General features: G+C 34.6%; 2 protein-coding genes across 2 annotated transcripts; one reads left to right on the top strand and one right to left on the bottom strand.

Moving 5' to 3' along the window:
* Positions 1 to 297: 297 nt before the first annotated feature.
* mRpS28 (mitochondrial ribosomal protein S28) lies at positions 298 to 3527 on the bottom strand. Its single transcript, XM_019042383.2, has 3 exons — positions 2988 to 3527; positions 1360 to 1481; positions 298 to 554 (listed from the first exon to the last, which is right to left on the bottom strand). The coding sequence occupies exons 1-3, from the start codon at positions 3276 to 3278 to the stop codon at positions 395 to 397; spliced, it is 573 nt and encodes a 190-aa protein (XP_018897928.2). The 5' UTR covers positions 3279 to 3527; the 3' UTR covers positions 298 to 394.
* Positions 3528 to 3683: 156 nt separating this feature from the next.
* LOC109031070 (uncharacterized) lies at positions 3684 to 11994 on the top strand. Its single transcript, XM_019042378.2, has 9 exons — positions 3684 to 3824; positions 4029 to 4198; positions 4327 to 4552; positions 7274 to 7414; positions 7717 to 7849; positions 8619 to 8769; positions 9715 to 9898; positions 10594 to 10710; positions 11706 to 11994. The coding sequence occupies exons 2-9, from the start codon at positions 4046 to 4048 to the stop codon at positions 11891 to 11893; spliced, it is 1293 nt and encodes a 430-aa protein (XP_018897923.2). The 5' UTR covers positions 3684 to 3824; positions 4029 to 4045; the 3' UTR covers positions 11894 to 11994.
* Positions 11995 to 17731: the final 5737 nt, after the last annotated feature.

The raw sequence follows: 17731 nt of genomic DNA, 5'->3' as shown, positions 1-17731 counted from the left end.
GAGAACTTGAAGGAAGTTCTCTACAGGAGAAAAAAAGCGTAAGGAATACGTTTATGAACTTGATTCTACTTGTATTGTGGCATTCAAGCATTGCTGTGTAGAAACAATTTCAAGGTTAAGCACCGACACTCCCTGGCTTTTCAGGGTTGGGCAAAATTCCTTGACTTCCGGGTTATCCGTGACTTTTCAAGAACTCGTCACCCCGTTTCAAATTAAAAAATTTATTCGCCAAGGGTCTATTAATAAATGTTTATAATGATTTTGGCCCCATTAAGAAATAAAAATACTTTAGGTAACTAGCATTAATATAATAATGTATATTTAAAAAGATACTTTGATCTGAAAAAAATTGAAAACAACAAACTGTACAAAGATGATTGGGAGAAATAAACAATTATGCATCAGTAGTAACATTTTTGACTGGAGTGGAAACTAAACCTACTAAAATTGCATCTGCTTCCAAGATAGTTAAGTCTTTATCTGCTCCAAGGAATCTCGTGGACAGCTCTAGGTCTTTAAGCCTGAGGAGAACCTCTGTGCCTCTTACATATGCGCTGAAAATATAAAGTAAAATAAATAATCAGACTTGTGAAGACTTAAAAAATTACAAACTTATCAGATGACAGTGAGAACGCCATATTCTCATCTCATCATGATGACATCATTTTTTTTTTCAAAGATCAGTTGGGCAGATCCAACCAGAATAAGCGTCATTGCATTGAGCCTTCCTGATTTCCTCTCAAGTTAAATTTTCTAAATGGAGAACCAAACAGCATTATGCCTTGAAATTTTCTGTAAATTCTTCCTGGGTTATAATAAATTTATTTCCATAAATAAAATACTCCAAAAGTAGTTTGGTAATCGTTTGGGTCATCCAAGGAGTTCGTTGTTTGGAAGGATGGGTTGTTAATCATTGCACCCAAAAATTGCTTCTCTGTTTTTTTATTATGCAAAAGGAATTCTTCCATCATGTGAGGTTGCTATTCCTCACTTAAAAGTAAAATTACTTGTGATACGATGACATTACATGCTACCTGAGCAAGTTATTTGTACAGTTTCTAAGGCTGAAGAGATTTTTACCGTTTGGAAATCAGCAAAGTTCTGAATTAATTATCTGAATGCACGGTTAGGATCTTGCAATGTGGGGAGAGAAAGTGCATTTTTTCACCACAAAATTGTTATAAGTTATTGCTGCTCTTGCAAAATAAACTTGGGAGCTTTACTTTAAAGGATTGAGTGGCAAGAAGTTGTTGAAGGGGCCAACGCCTTCAAGGGTCTGTAGTACCATTTGAGTAGGTGGTTAGTAGTAGTAGGGTAGTCCAAGTAGTAAGTAAAAGTTCAAGAGAGAGAATCATTTACCTTCCATTAGTTGCTGGCCTGGTGCAAACACAATGAAATTTCCATCCAAAATCAATGTACAAATCATCTCCGACAACGTGGAATATTTTTCCGATTACTTTTTTTCCTTTAGGATCACCTAACTGAAACAAAATAATCAAGCAGTTTTTAAGAACAGAATTCATCTTTGCAAACAGCCAGGGACATTTTCACTTAAGAGCATTAATGGCATTGTCTTGTGGCAGTGAGAACCAGAACCTAGTTTCTAGCCAAGAATCTTAGCCTCTTGGACTTGGTAACAATGGTTAAAATTTAGCACAATATATGTGCACTTATTTCCTTGCCTCTATGGAGAAATTTGGAGTAACTGTTCGGAAAATGTGAAATAATTTGTAAATCTGAGACAAAAATCACAAATCCGCATATTTCCATTTGCAAAGCAGTTTCGTTACTTGTTATCTGAAAATGAAAAATGAAAAACGCCATTGCAGAGAAAGTCATTGAAAACATAAAAAATTACATTAACATACAGGGTTGCCATAAATTGTTCATCTTCAAAGTCCCTGACAATTTTTTATTTTCTCTGAATCCAAAATTTCTATTTTTGAATTCCCCATCTTACCCTGGCGATCAAATATAACTTCCACTTTAATGTTTTTCCTATAAATTACAATCACTTCTGCTAAATGCTGACACAACTGTTTTTGTGTGTGAATTCCCTGACTTCTCCTGGTCGCAGCTAACTTCCCTGACTTTCCCGGTTTTCCAGAATGTTGGCAACCCTGAATAGATCACGAGTATATTTTGAATTTTGGATAGAGAACAAAGAGAATTCCTTCCTATTTACTCCTAGAAGTTACATTTGAGAGATTTTTCAATCGATCAAATTGTAATCAAGTCATGATAAAATAACTATATCATGAATATAGAGATAACCATGATATCGCAGTTAAGTTTCTACTATACCTCCGCTCCAATTTTTGGTTTATTACTAATGATTCAGGATCAAGCTTCCTGTTCAGAGCAATTTAGAGGCTTAAAGGACAAGGCGCATAAGTGCAGTAGTTGTTGAAAAATTTAAGATAGTAATGATTTCAAGTAAAACCAGTCTGAATACATCCTCTGTGAAAAGTTTGCTCCTGAATTCCAATTTTTAAGCATCAAAAAGTCAGTTTGAACTTTCTCTCCCCCACAAGGATCCATGTAATTTCGAAACTTCAACCTTGCATCTCTCAAATGAGTAAAAACTGCACTTCTGCGCCTTGTCCTCCAAGCCCCTCCATTGGTTATAGAAGAGGCCTCAGTTCCGTAGAATAATGATGCTTTGCAATCAGAAGCAAAACTGGGATAGGGAAGTTAAAGCAAAGAAGAAGAATATTCAGTACAGTACTGTTTACATTTGACAATTGCGTGCCGGGGCCATCAGGGTTGCCGGTTCTGTTTGAAATTTAAAAGTCCTGCCCCTCTCATTTCAAGAACGCACAGCGCGGCATCATAGTAAGCAAGTACAGGGTTTGCTTCGGTGCGTTCTTACGGGAGTTTCGCTTCTGATTGCGAAGCATCATTATTCTATGTCAGTTCCATGATCCATCATAAAGAGAAAGGTGCTGTAAAACAGTTGGTTCCTGCTAAGACAGAATGAAACTTACATCAATAAATTTGGAGTTGCGCAACAACGTGGCGAAGGCGTCTTCTTGAGGAGGCTTTACTGTGGGCGGCGCAGTATATCTTTTGAATGCATCGGCAAAGGAACCTTTCGGCTTTGCAGATTGATCTGAGTCACCGGAGGCTGCTACAGGTTCATTCCCACTTTCACTCGAGTAGTGTTTAAGGAGCTGCACGGGTTTGCGTTCAGTTTTTTGCAAAAATTTGGGGTGAACAGCAGATTCGAGTGAAAAAAACTTGCTGAGAGAGTACCTAGTAATAAGAAATTGGCTCATGATGCCTGGATTACTTTACTACCGGGAGCAAATCATAGTGATACAGGTTGCACAGCAATGTTACTATCCATATGATGATGTTCGAATCAAGGCTTGAGAATGGTAGAACTGAATAAGGAGAACACGCTTTTAGAAAAGAAAAAAGTAAAAAGTAGAAATATTTAGAGAGTGATAAGATAAACTCGGCGATGCGCTACGCTGAGACTTGCACGCTCGGATGATTGAGGTTAGAAGAAAATTCGGAAATTATACTCGGTGACTGAGACTTCAGACCGGTGATCCATGTCATTACGTCATCTTGTATATTAGCAAGTAATGAGCTTATGGCAGGGCCTAAGGGGGTGGGGGAAATTTGTTTATTTTAATGACGTATCAGGATGCGAATCCAATGCTTTCTTTACCTTCCTTTTCATGATAACATTTTATTCATTATCATTTGTTTACCTTCTACCAAAGGAATTCCAATTCCAAATCATATGGGGAAAAAAATTTGAGTCATTGGACTTGTGAGGTCCTTACAAGAAAATTACTTATCTATTAATTATCGTAAGTATCATTTCTATCTTCATTGACACATTAAGTATTTTTTTGCGTACCTAGATGTGAAAGACGGTTTTTTGTGCGCAGATAATGGGAAGTTTGAAGTGAGAATGAAAGTATGATTTGCGTCAAAGGAACAAAATTTCAGAGTAATCAGATCCAACTGACTCTTATTTATTTGTTATTTTATTTAATCCAATCTTATCTCAGTTCACAGGGTATCTAAAATGCCAGATTCTGAAGTCGGAAGTGATACCTCCTCATGCTATATCCCTAGGTTCCCCACCGAAGTTACTGAAGTAATTCTATCAAAATGTGATGGAGCGACTCTCTTGGAAGCTAAGGCAGGGGACAATATATGTGCTAGAATTATTGATACGGTATGCATTCATGTTTTATATTGCTACTAACTATAAGTTTCCTTTTCTCCTCAAAATTTCTATAACTTCTTGTAGAATTTGTATTTCATCAGAAGTCGATATCTGAATCAAAGTATTTTTTTTTTCAGAGAATTAACTGGCAGCAAAGATGTATGAGTGAGATTCCAGAGTGTTTACGTGAGGAACTGCTTCTTCAAATGTATCCAAAATATTGGTTCACAGATAACGTCAACTGGCCAACCGTATTTGAGACATGGGTAAAGTGGAATAAATTTTTCACTAACCTGGGTAAATCAAGTGAAGTGCAGAGAATGGAAGAACCACCTTACAGCATCAATTGTGTTGAAGTATCGGGTAAGAGATTGATCCGTGACTTTTTTTTAACAGCTTTTTATTGCTAAACTAAGTATACGTTAGATAGATGTTTGTTTATTTTAAAAATATACATGTGGAAAGATGTAAACTGTAACTGCTTCATATGCGAAAAGGTACCTTCAGTGAAATATGTTACATATTTATCAAAACAAAAGAAAAGAAAAAAAAAAGGACAAATACTGATTTTAAGCAAAGGGGAATAAAGTAACCCCCAAAAGAACTAAGTAACTCAGATTGGCATTGTATGAAAGAATCCGAATTGAATTTTAAGGCTCCAAAAAGAAAATGTAAAGACAAACAAGGCAAACTGAGAGCGTAGATGAAAGTTAAAAGAAAGTATAATTAAACTATAGGTAGAAATAATTTATTATGTTAATAAGTTAGGAGGAAACTAAACAGAATGGAGATGTTGCATGTCTGAGGAATTTGCGATTTGACTTTTGATTCTTTTGTGAAAGTTTGCGAGAAACACGATGGATTTTCTCTGAAATCAACTCTCAAGCTTTAAAAAACGCTCTTAAAGTTGAGGCTGTAATGGAAGGGATAACCAACGCTATCCTGAGAGTCCACCTCTACATCAAGACAAACTCTCCATGCAAAGATAGGGAGCTAATAATGTGGTAGGGTTGCCATGTTTTCAGTTTTAGAGTCCCCAAACGAAGTGGCAGCCCTGTCAATGTATTTGCTCCCTATCTTTGCATAGAGAGTTAGCCTTGATGTAGAGGTAGACTCTCAGGATAGCATGGAATATCCCCTCCATTACGCCCTAACCTTTGAGAGATTTTTTTGAGCTTGGGAGTTGTTTTTAAGGAAAACCAGTTAACTTATAAGATAAACTTATACTAGGTTACACACATTTTTTTTAATTTATATGGAGAGAAATACAACCTCTGAAAAATGAGGAGGGAAAAATAAAACAATTTTGCTTCAAAGTAAAAATGTCTTTTTGCTTTGACATGGAATGCGGGTGACCGAACCCGGTCAAATGCCCAAGAGCCCCTGATTGCGTTCGAAGAGCACAAGGAGGCCCGTCAGTTTAAAAGAAGGATAATTTTGAGAACCCCTGAATTCCAAGCTCGTGGGGTTTGCGACGTTTTAATCTTCGGGTGCATTGGTCCTTTTCCAGAAGCGCAAGCGCTTCTGGGTTGGGATGCCTATGCAGCCTAGTTTCGTAAGAGTTGTACATTTTTGTTATGTAGTCCTCTACAGAATCAATGTTGAGGTCGGCGCGAATATCCGCGTTCCTCTCATACCATCTGGCTTTTGAAATGCTTCGTAATATTTTCATTTGTATGACTTCTATCTTTTTTAAATTTGACTTGGCTGGGCACTATCTTGTTTCTTGCGGACTTTTACATAAGGTTCATTATTTAAATTGCAAATTTCTCACACATGCAACATCTCCATTTGTTGAAATACCTATGTGGCCCTATCTCCGGAATTTAATTCTTTAAAAAATGAACAAAACACAAGTTGGGACTCCACTGGACTTTATATTCCTCAGAGTCGTCAAACTGACGGAACAGAGGCCAACGTTTGACCAAAAGAATGACCCGAAAAAGCATCAAATGATGCTCTTCGGGTTGTATTCCTCAACACTGCCACAAGTTTATTAAAGGCTTACCAGACAAAAAATAAAAATTATGATTTTGGTGGACAGCACTGAATTTGATATCATCATCCAAAAACATGTGTGAGTAATACACCTATTCATTTGAATATTGTTCCTAATAATGTATGTACTACATTGATGCTGAAACTCCAGGAGTTTGTATTTTGGTTTGCAATGTGGCAGAGGGCAAACTTCCTGTTATTCTTTATCTTCTAAATGGAAAGAGCTGCATTACATTATTTCTTGAAAACTTCCTCAATTTGTCCTATCTAGGTATGTGAAGAATAATCTATGAACATTTCAAGCAACAATGTTTGTTTGCTCTTTTTTGATGAAATAAAATAGATGAACTATTTGAAACCCTCAGAAACAATACATGTGTTCCTACTGTTTCTTTGTCAATACTTTTTATTGATTATCTTTGCATTTCGAATCACTTTCATTTTCATAGAATTTTAAAATGCAATCACAGTTTCACAAGACTTTTGAGCTCAGGTAATAAATTTGACAAAAAGAATGCAAAGGAAAGAATAATTTTTTTTTTTTTTTTTTACTAAATTTCTAACATGAATAAGCGCTGTCCTAAAACTAATCTGCACATCAATAAAACAGTAATCATAGTACAAATATGGAGAAGCCAGGAAAATGAAAATGTGACCATAACAATCACATAGTGATCGCATGGCTTAACTTGTCGCAGCCTAATTGTCTTAGGACAGCACTGGCAAAGTTACGCTACCCAACTATCTGGTCATAATCGCATTCTTTGGCAAGATGGGCAAGAAAATACGAGTGTACGCGCTTAGATTAAAGGATAATTTATATCTAAAAAAGCCGCTCTTATAGCGTGCTCTGGCGCTCTGCAACACCTAGCCACCAAAGTCCCCTATCCTCTCAAAGCCCTTCAGGGAGTTGGCACTCCCTAATTTCTTCTAAAACCCCCTGTTGCCACCCTTTCACTGCTCGTCCCCTTCGTCCCCTCCCTGAAGGATAATTTTATTATTCAAAAAAGAGAAAAAAATTAAAATAACTCTGAACATCCACCGATTTCAAAAATACTCACTTATCAAGATATATGTCTCTTTCAGGTGATGTTGCTTTTGTCGGTCATGCACAAGGTGTTCAATCTTATAACTTGACGTCAGGTGAATCAACCGTCATTTTCCATGGAATTGCTGTTGACTCCATGGAACTATTCACACAACCTGGTGCTCCTACGCATGACAATGGTAAATTGAGATCATATTCTATCACTCAATCTCACTGTTGTTGGTAAAGTATTTTCTCTCTTTATGAAGTTTTGCATATTTTTCAAGGCGTTTAGAAAGAAATAATCAAAAGCAGGTTTTCATCCAAGCAAACATGTTTTCTTCTCTTTCAAACTTAAGTCCCAGCGCTGAAATGAAGAAACGATTTGGTATGAACATCAAATAAAATTTTATATTTATATATCAGTGACATTTCTCCAGTTCAGTTTAGTTTATTCATTCCTATAGAGTTAATCCATGGTTCTCTTTCTTTGTCTCTCTAGAAATATTAAAGGGATGCCTTCATGACAAATTGGATTTATATTTGAAGCCTCGATTTCATAATGTAATTGACCTAAGAAAGAGATATCATCACTCTCGCAGTTATAACCCTGTGCGGGAGAAGGTGTTGACAAAGTGAGTTACCTAAAAGTCCTTTTTTTATCTTCCTTTTCCATTTTATTTTTTTATGTTTTTTTGTAAGGGGGGTCACTCAACTTTGAGATTTTTCATTGAATACTCCACAAAAATGTAACCACAATTTCAAAAAATGAAAATATGGCAACCTCGCTTGCTTACAGTAACGTAAATTTAAAATGATTCACACCGAGTAAAATAGCAAGTTTTTTCATGATTTTTTAGATAATCGCAACTCAAAATCTACATTGCCCCATCAGCTACATCATTATGGTAACACCACGTGAGGGGGCGCAATTCTTCAAGGGAGGGTTTGAAACTTTGATGACGCTCTTTTACATGTCAAGGACCAACATCCATAGACTTTGAACTCAATTTGACTAGGGAGTGATGGATTTTGGTGGTCAAGCATTGGCCTCTGCCTATACTTCACCCTTAAAAATCGAAAAACTCGAAAATGAAAAAAAAAAAAAACCGACCTCACTTACAATTTTGCGGTCTTCACTTTTTCAATCTAGAGATTTTCCCCGACTATTTTATCAAAAGAAATTGCTGGTGGTCCTCAGAAAAATCAAAACTTTTCAAAACGAACCATGCCTATTTATTTTTTACAATATTGGAGAGTATTTTCTGTCAAAAGCCTCAATTGATCAATTAATTATTATAAAGGTTGTTTTTTCTGTACAAAGTGATGTCCTTTGAAGCAACATTTCTCATCAGACTTATACTACCAATAAAATGATTCATTGAAGGTTTTAACTCATTCCAGGTACTGCAAAAATGCCACTCTCCACCTCAAAGAATCCGAATATAATAACTATTTTCCAAGTGGAGACTTAATACTGCTGTCGGGTGAAGACGTTTACTCAGTTCCATCTGATTGCGACAATTCAAAAGGCATTTGTCTATATAATAACACGGTACTTCTAGAATTCTTTTTCATTTCATTAGCGGACTGTTTCAGCAGATTATTCTCCCTCTAGGCCCAGCACTAAATACAGACTATGAACATTCAAAGACTGTCAGAAAATAACTGAGACTGGTACTGTAATTTTTAAGAGCAAATCTTGATTCAATTTTAGAGAACAACTCATTTGCTATCAATTCACATGACATTGGCAAGTCCTTTGTGTACAAATTTTCGATGTAGAAAGTCAGTTTGATTATTTTATCCAGAGAAAATCTTGAAAAGTCAGGGAATTTTTTCATGTCAAATCTGTAGACTCCCGGAAATATCCTTCCAAAGATCTTCGGAAATCTTCGAAAATCCTCAGAAAATATATCATTGATCTATCAACGCTGAAACCCTGCAATGTGTAACTCAGAATGCTGTTTTGTAGGTATCCTTTTACATTTTACTTTTTTGAGAGATGACTGATGATCATCATTGCGCAAAATTTTCTGTGAATTTTCTTTGCCCTTTTAAGAACATTCTCTGAAAAGTTTGTATGAAAACTCTAAGTGAATCCCTTCTTAGAAATGAAATAGAATCGAAATTTTTTGACTATGGCAATCGAGATTTTTGTCCTTATAGTCTCAGGACAAGTCTATTTTGGTACGTAGTTCACTTAATTTACTCTGTCAGCAGTATTTATGCTGTGTTTTGCAGTTTGTGGATCATGAAAAAGGTAGCACAGGATATTGTGCGATCTGCATTACAAAACAGTCTTCATTGGAAATATGAGCAGGTTAGGAATAGAATGACAATGGAGTCACTTATTGCCATCCGTAAAATATATGGTGAAATTTCATGATAGACAGATGCTTTTAAAGAATTTATTATGTTTGAACTCTTGAAACCTCGTCCTCCAGACATTGAAGGTACCCTCTTTTTTCAATTACAAAAATGGTATTTTTTCTTTTAGATTTCATACTTTGTTAAGAGTTCACCTCTTGTCATGGCAGCATTAAACTTTAAGTTGGAGAGAGTCTCCTCTTGTTGCTCTGCAGACATGAAGTCACGGCCAATTGATTGTGCTTGTGGCTGTCTGCGCGCAATGGCATTTAAGTTGAAAACCTGGAAATGCGGAATGTTCTTTGCCATCAGTAGTACGTATAATTTTTTATTGTTAATTATCATAGATACAAATTTTCATGTTCGTTTCTTCGTAGTAAAAAGGTCTTAAAAAAATAGGTTTAGGCCTCTTTTAATAAAATTATTAAGGGCATCATTTCAGTCAAAAATAAACTGTTTACTTTAGCAGTGGCACAAGCCTCTGGCTGGGGAAAAAAAAATTTCATCGGAGGAAAGAGGCTAAATTCACAAGCCTCATCGAAAATTGCATCTCAGAGTAGAGCATTTTGCCTTTCATCCTTTTTACATGCTTCATCCCTTATCTTAATTCATGGAAAACTAAGATAAATAGGGCTGGCTAAATTTTTGATATTATTTGAAAGGTTGATCTGAACAAGTAGAGCTCGTAAAATCGAACTTCCTTTGTGTCAATTTCCAGACAAGCAGAGCTAAAAAGTGAATTATCAATATTTTAAAGAAATTATCCAATAGAAATGTCAGTGATTAAGGAGAGTTTCTCTTCCCTGTTGCTTGCCGACTGGTAAGATAAGACGGACAAAGCATCCAGTGCAAAGTCTAGTGTCCTCAGTATAGGCATAATAACTTAGGAGTCATTTTTCAGGACTAAGAGTAACTGTGGAAAGCTATGATAATGATGTTTCTCCTTTCCTGTTATTAATGGGTCTGTATATTAATGTATGACATTTTTTTTTCTTTTCTCATTTTTTAGTGTGCAATAGGCTTTACATGAATTTGAGAAATTCAAGCATCTATGTGTATTTGAAAGAAAAAGTCATTACATCCATTGAGTTATTTCAAAATTTCCTCATTTTGGGAACAGATGTCGGTAAGAGTTTACATCCTTTTTTTGCGCTTTTTTGTTGGTTGCATTCTTTAAGTCTCTTAATGCCTTAGAAGATAATCAATAATCCTTCTCAATTTTGGGATCTATTCTGATCATAACGGTTTCTGATTGTATGAAGCATTTAAAGAGGGTAAGACCAATCAGCTCCTATATAGTCGAGGTTTTCTTGATGTTTCACAAATGTAAGCAGATCTAGGTGTTGAGTCTTCTCAGACTAGAATGGATCTTCACCTACTAAGATTTTTACATTTGAATATGTGTAGTAGCATACTGCTTTCCAAAATAATAACTTTGTTACTCATCTAGTTTATATTTTTATTTATCTATTTTTTTTTGTTTTCATATAGCTTTTTTCAAATTTAAAAAAAAAAAAAAAAAAAAACCTAACATTTTCAGAATGACAACAGCTCATCATAGGTACTGAAAACTCATCGAAAAAAAAAAAAAACCTGAAAGTAATCAGCTTTTCTTCTGGTATTGAAGCACTTTTTCTGAGAAAGAATGAAAATAAAAAATCGAATGGAAAGAAAGATGGAATAGTGTTGCAGTATTTTTAGCTGCTGCAGGTTATATTTGGACTGCATTTTGCAATTTGGAACCGTAAATTCTAGCCCGGTTTAAAAACAACGTATGTGCCATTAGTTTCCCTATGCACATCAGTTTTTTTCTAGTAGAGCCAGAACTTATAGTTCCAAATTGCAAAATGCAGTCTATTTGTAAGTACCCCTTTCTGCGTTTTTATAATTATTTATCATGTTCTGTACTGAAGATCATACTTAAATGCATCTTTCAGTTGAATTTGAATAAGTGTCTTATTAAAAACAATGTTTTAGAGCTTTTTGTGCGGTGAGGTATTTGGACCATGGTCATGCATGTTTTGCACAATGTGGTTATCGGAAATCCTCAGAAAAATAAATTTTTCCGAAGTTCCTCGGTTTTAGATTTTGAATCATAAACTTTTTATTTTTTTATTCTAGGATATTTATTCCTGTATCAAATTCAAAAACTGGAAGATCTTCTCCAATTTGACTTTAATAGCCCCATTCACCGAATTGATGTGGACGACTCTGCAATTATTGCCATTCGTAGTTACCAAAAAAATTGTACTCCTGGTCTTGCAGTGGCAACTCGATCTTGTCTTTATCGGATCACAGCCAACGTCTAAGTATTTTTATGTTTCCCAGGCTTCTTTTTAAGCCTTAAAAATTTAAGGCCTTGAAATATCTTTAAAATCACTGTCAGTAGCCACCATGTTGCATGAAAACCATTTCAAAACCCTAATCCTAGCTGCTGTTGGTGCAAATGCTGTAGCAATTACAGTAAGACCTCGATTTATCGGATTTCACAGGACCGGAGGCCGAATCCGTTAAATCGTGGAATCCACTAAATCGTGCTAGTGGGTCCTGCTGAAGGGACCGGAGGATCGATCCGTTAAATTGCGATCCGATAATTCGAGGTCTTACTGTAAAGTGATTGAATATCCCATTAAAAAAATCATTAATTCTAGGAGGTGAGTTCTCTTGAAACAAATTCTTGAAATATTTAAAGTGAGAAACCCTTTCCAAGTATTCTTCTATTCTTGTAAAAATTGAATCGTGTATTTTTGCACGTTTTTTATGAGCTTTTTAGTCCATCTCTTTGCTCATTTTTAGTTATCTATGTTGCATTGTTTTTATGTTACATTGTGTTGCACTGTAACCTTACGTCCTAAATCAATTTAAACAATTTCTAGAATCTAACAATACTTCGAAGCCAAATTGTTTCCTTCTGTTCATAGATTACACATAATTTTGTATCAAAGAAGAGTGGGAGGGTTCCTTCCTTTGTAAATTTGAAGTGTTTTTTATAGAAAGTGTCATCACTCTTCAAAAAGTGCACAGTGGTCATTCCCAGCACTAGTTGTTGGTCTTGAATGAAATGAAATGTTGTCAAGTTCATCAAGACAATACAAGGATTTCTTCTCGACTTCGCAACATCATTTTTCTTTTTACTCGGGTCATCAGTGACCTTTATAGTGATTCGCATTCCGGTTTGAGAATGAAGTGGTAGAATCACATTCCTATGGTAAAATTACAAAAATGCGGATTTTGATTGCAGTGTTTCAAAATTTCTATTGTTTCTTAATTTTCGTTTTACAAAATATTCCTGGATATTTTCGCCCAAAATTTTCAGAGTATATTCTTGGAGGAGTAAAAGAATCACTTAAAATTGTATGTTCTAATGATGAGTTTTCCTCCAAGAAAGTAAGCAAATTCATGTATATCTGGAAAATAGAAAATCCGCAACATCATTAATTGAAGTGGATGATTTGGTAGTTTTACCACCAATTTGCTTTTTTTGAAAGTAATGATCTCTATTAATTTTTTTTGTTTTTGTATTTTTACAATGCGAGAATACTGTATATTTTCGAAGACAACTAATCCAAAAGACTTTTTGCTCAATGAAGTATTTTAGCATTCAAAAATCCCTGTGATTTGAGTTTTCAGAGGTGGCGAAAATAAGCTGTTGCCACATGTACATCTAATTAACGTGCTGTGGAATCCAAAAACCTGACACGTGGCACACAATTTTGCAACAATTGCAACAAATAAGAGCACTTGCAACTCAGATGAGGCCGCCCGTTTCTGATAGCTTTGCCACTATCAAAGAGCTTAACTGAATCGGTTTAAAACGGCATAATAGTTACCAGCAATAATTTGTTTGAAAACCTCTAGCCGAGGTACCACAAGTGCCATTTGTGCTCAGTCACTATGTTGCCAAACTTATCAAACTCAGCCAATTTTTTTATGGAAAAACTAATGGACAAAATCACTTAAAAATGTTACCTAATATTTCTTGGGTCATTTCTAAATCCTTGAAATTTTCATGAAAGTATGCATATGCAAAATTGGGTTAAATAAGAAATCAAAACATTATTGAGATTTCCTGCAACATAGCGTCCAAGCATTAATGTCGCTTGTGATACTTTGGTCAGAAGCTGACGATAATATCTTTATTTTTCATACTTTATACTTAATACTTAAATATTTCTCCTGGCATATATATGGAAAATTAGAAAGGGAAAGAAATTGGGATAAAACAATTTTTGTTCTAATGCCTTAATTAAGACTGGTAACTAATTTATACTCACCCATCGTCCTGTATTTCATTGGGCACTATTTGGATGTTGTCCTCGTTAGTATAAGGTTCAAATTCTCAAGGCCTTGATGCTCATAAATCCACAACATTTTAACCATTTTATCTTTGACTGTTAGATTCCTTAGGACAAGAATGTCAAGTAAACATCAAACTTAAGTGTTCAACTGGAATCTTGAAAACTTTGGATAGACTTTTGAAAATCTGTGGTTGAAGGAGAGAAAGATCAGATCGGTAACAAGAGACTGCGATATTTCCCTCTTTCATGAGCAGTTAAGGCCTCAAACTTTCTCACTCGTTGACTGGTTTCACTTCGTAGGATAAATAAAAACCATTTCACTTAGCTTCTTCAAAAACTTTTTTCACATTTGAACCAAATTTATTACCTTACCTATTTAAAAAAAAGAGAGAGAAGAATGAGACAAATTTTAGCATTTGTTAGTGATAGTCAACTATGTTGAATGTAAGATCTCGAAAGGGCCCCTAGACAAAATTTAAATTTGAGCACTATGAAACTTATATTCTCTTTAAACTTGCTGGAAAAAAACAAATCACTCAACAGAAAACTTGAAAATCAACTCCTAAACAAGATATGAATGTTCACAGTTAACATTGGTTAAATGGAAAAATACAAATGATGTAATTCGTATAATCTAACTTCCATTTTATCTGTGTTGAAAGGACTTGTTAATATGTTGCTCAGGAGTTGAGTCCAAAACTTCCCGTTGAGTGAATTATTTTTGACATAAGATTTTACACAAATAGACACATGAGGTATATTTCTGGCTTAGACCTTGTCTTGTCGCCCATTAAGTATGACTTTATTAGGCCTTGCTGTGCATTATTTTTGTAGCATTCTTTTAAATTTTTGTTGAAGCTATTTTTTCATTGTTTGCTCAGGTAATGTTAACAGAAAGTTTATATGTACAAAGTGTTCTCATGGTAAACTAGGACTGAGTAATTTTTTGTAAGTAAGCGAGTTCTCAACTTTATTGAATGATGACTCATGAGAGTTTTACAATGTTATATCTCAGACCATGTGAGTAAGATTGTAACTCCAATTTTTCCTAAAGAATAATGACTAAATTCAGGTATTTATCCACAGTTGAGAAGAAGTCATGTGTAATGGAGTTTATCTAGTATATTTTCAAGATTTTCTATTCCTTTTTTTATGTTATTCTGAGGTGTGACAGGACCCTCACTCCTCTTCACTATTGCGTTTTTCTATCTCATTCTTATGGAAGGGAATTCAAAGTATAAATTGTTTTTGATGATCAAATCAAATCTTAAAGGCTACCATCGTGAACCTGCAACAGTTCTGATATGCCATGAAATTATTCTAAAAAAATGCAACAATTTGTTTTTTATATTTGTATTTTTTTAAAGAAACGTATTTTACAGTGATTTGATCACATTTCTTCCATATTATTGTAGCTTTAGGTTTTGAAAAGACCTGTATACCAAATCCACCAGTCTCAAATCTGATCTCCATAAGAGATTGTTTTTTTATTTTTCATAAATTCGATAACGTAAGCAAATTGTTTCCAAATTAACTTAATTTTAGCCCTTAAAAATACCAGTACCTACTTCCAATGCCAAATTCAGTGTTCCTAAATTTCACAAAACGAACCAGCTTCATTCATCGATTTTTTTTTTCTAATAAGCTTCTTTTATTTGGACACATTATTTCAAATAATATGCTTAGAATTGGATTGTTTTTATTTTTAAGATTTACAAACCTTACAATATTTCAAAATCTAATGATTATAATAAATCCTCGAAAGACTTATTCTTTAAATGAACCTTCTCAGTCTTCAAATCAGCTCTATATTTTAATTTTTCAGACACTCTGAGAGGAAGTACTAAAACTTATTGTAGAGATTCATTTATCAGATGCTTGATTTCATCTGCGCTGCGGCTGAAAACTTTTTAAGACAGTTTCGAGGCAGTTCTTCTGAATAACATGCTCACAGATCTGAAGATGTGCATAGTGGAACCTTGGTAGCATACATTTGCCCATTAAAATCCTTTAAATCAAAAGCTGAGTTTCTACCACTTCTACCATGAACTCTAATTTTCTCCGTAGATTTTCAATTATTATTTTCAATGTGCAGCATGAGTCTTTGCTATGTGTAACAGGATACATGAAGCTCTATCTTATTATTGTAAATTCTACTTTGATTTTTTACGCCCTTTTATTTGTATGCAAGTGATTTTTGGTGCTTTATTTCCTAAACAGGTCTGTTATCAACCCTTATTTGGATCTAATTTAGCAGAAGGGAGCCAATGTCATTATAGTGTTGCCCAAATCGTGCAACGTTTTCTTTGCTTTTAAAAAAAATTGAATGCATGTACTTTTGATGACTTTTACAGAATGGTTTTCTCTAAAAATTGACCATTTTTTGGCAGAAAAACCAAGAAAATTTTGGCTTGTAGAAATCTTTGAGATAGAACAACGTTGCACGAGTTTTGCAACACTGTAACTGCGTTGAGTCCCCTCTCCTAAATTCGAAAAATAACCAGTAAAATTCTGCTGTGCTAAGAAAGAACACTCTAGAGTTTTCAGATTTCCTTCGATAAAATGTTTATTTTTGAGGAAAGTCATAAATATTTTTCCTTGTAATTTTCAGACGCTTTAGATGAAGTGGTGAACAAACTTATCTGAAAAATTGGGAGGAATATACATATTCATAGGTTTACCAGGAAATTCGTGTTTTATCAAAGGACATCTGGCAACGCCTGAAGGTACATATGGTGTTTTTCTTTAGCCTGGCAGAATTAGAGAAGGAACCTCATAATGTTCCAGACAGTCCAGTTTTCAGTATCTGTTATCTTCAGTTATCTTTATACAAATAATCACCTAAGTTGCTGTGCTCTTCATTGACGCCTCGATTCTTTGTCTTATTAATTAAAAGTAATGTAGAATCAGGGGTGAACTAGATCCTGTCTATTCGTCTCAACGAAACAGCATCGTGACTCTTCATGACTTTTTGTCACTTAATGTAAACTGTTAATGTAAAAGGGTGCTCTTCAAATCATCAAAAATTGGAATATGTTTTCATGACCTTCCTCTATCTTTCCTGAAGGGAAAAATAAGATTTTTTTGATTCTTATATGTTATTTTCCCTCCGCTGAATGATATTGAAAATTGTGTAGTGTAGTCACACCGAACTTACTGATTGCATCAATTAAATCGTCAGATTTTTCATCAGCATGATATTTGAATCTTATACTTTTATGATGCACACACTGTTTATGTCCATGTTTTATCTTCTTTTCATCAGTGCGTTATTTAAATTGTTAAATTTCATGGATTGGTGCACAATCATGTGCATACGTTTGGTACTTCCCTTTGAGTTGAATCATTTTATTTTTTTGTAACTTATTTTAAAAGTAGCATTTAGGATAACAGTAACGGTGTTTTCCTAAATTGAATGATTTATAGTTTGAGTCAAATTGGTTTGCGAACATTTAGACTGTAACCATCGATCTGTCAGCTTGATTTTCATGATGAAAATATTGACTTTTGTATAAGCCATACAAAATTCAAAATAAAATCTTATCCAAGAAATTTTACACTTACTCAATTATGCAGATTCTTTTCAAGCCTTTTATCAAATGAATGAAACATATATACAGACTATATTTTGCAATTAGAAACTACAATATCTGGCTCAGTTATGAAACAATGCATGTACCATTAGTTTCCCTGTGGACATAAGTGTTTTTACAGATGAGCTGGAACTTGTAGTTCCAAATTGTAAAATTTAGGCCATATACTTAGGTGAAACTGCAAAAATGCGTATCTCGACTTAAATTAATCACTCTGATGGCATCTCGTGCCTCAAAAGTTTGTCACAAATTAAAA

The sequence above is a fragment of the Bemisia tabaci genome, chromosome 3 (genome assembly GCF_918797505.1).
Source record: "Bemisia tabaci chromosome 3, PGI_BMITA_v3".
In the NCBI taxonomy this organism is placed as follows: domain Eukaryota; kingdom Metazoa; phylum Arthropoda; class Insecta; order Hemiptera; family Aleyrodidae; genus Bemisia; species Bemisia tabaci.
Note: the sequence above shows the minus strand (reverse complement) of the source record. Positions and strands in the feature narration are given on the sequence as shown.

Bases quoted from the DNA above. Each gene is read 5' to 3' on its own strand.
- mRpS28 (XM_019042383.2), bottom strand. From the start codon at position 3,278: ATGAGCCAATTTCTTATTACTAGGTACTCTCTCAGCAAGTTTTTTTCA. The intron at 1,482-2,987 runs GTAAGTTTCATT...ATTTTGTTTCAG, and splicing joins GCAACTCCAAATTTATTGAT to TTAGGTGATCCTAAAGGAAA. The intron at 555-1,359 runs GTAAATGATTCT...TTATATTTTCAG, and splicing joins AGGCCAGCAACTAATGGAAG to CGCATATGTAAGAGGCACAG.
- LOC109031070 (XM_019042378.2), top strand. From the start codon at position 4,046: ATGCCAGATTCTGAAGTCGGAAGTGATACCTCCTCATGCTATATCCCT. The intron at 4,553-7,273 runs GTAAGAGATTGA...TGTCTCTTTCAG, and splicing joins CAATTGTGTTGAAGTATCGG to GTGATGTTGCTTTTGTCGGT. The intron at 7,850-8,618 runs GTGAGTTACCTA...AACTCATTCCAG, and splicing joins CGGGAGAAGGTGTTGACAAA to GTACTGCAAAAATGCCACTC.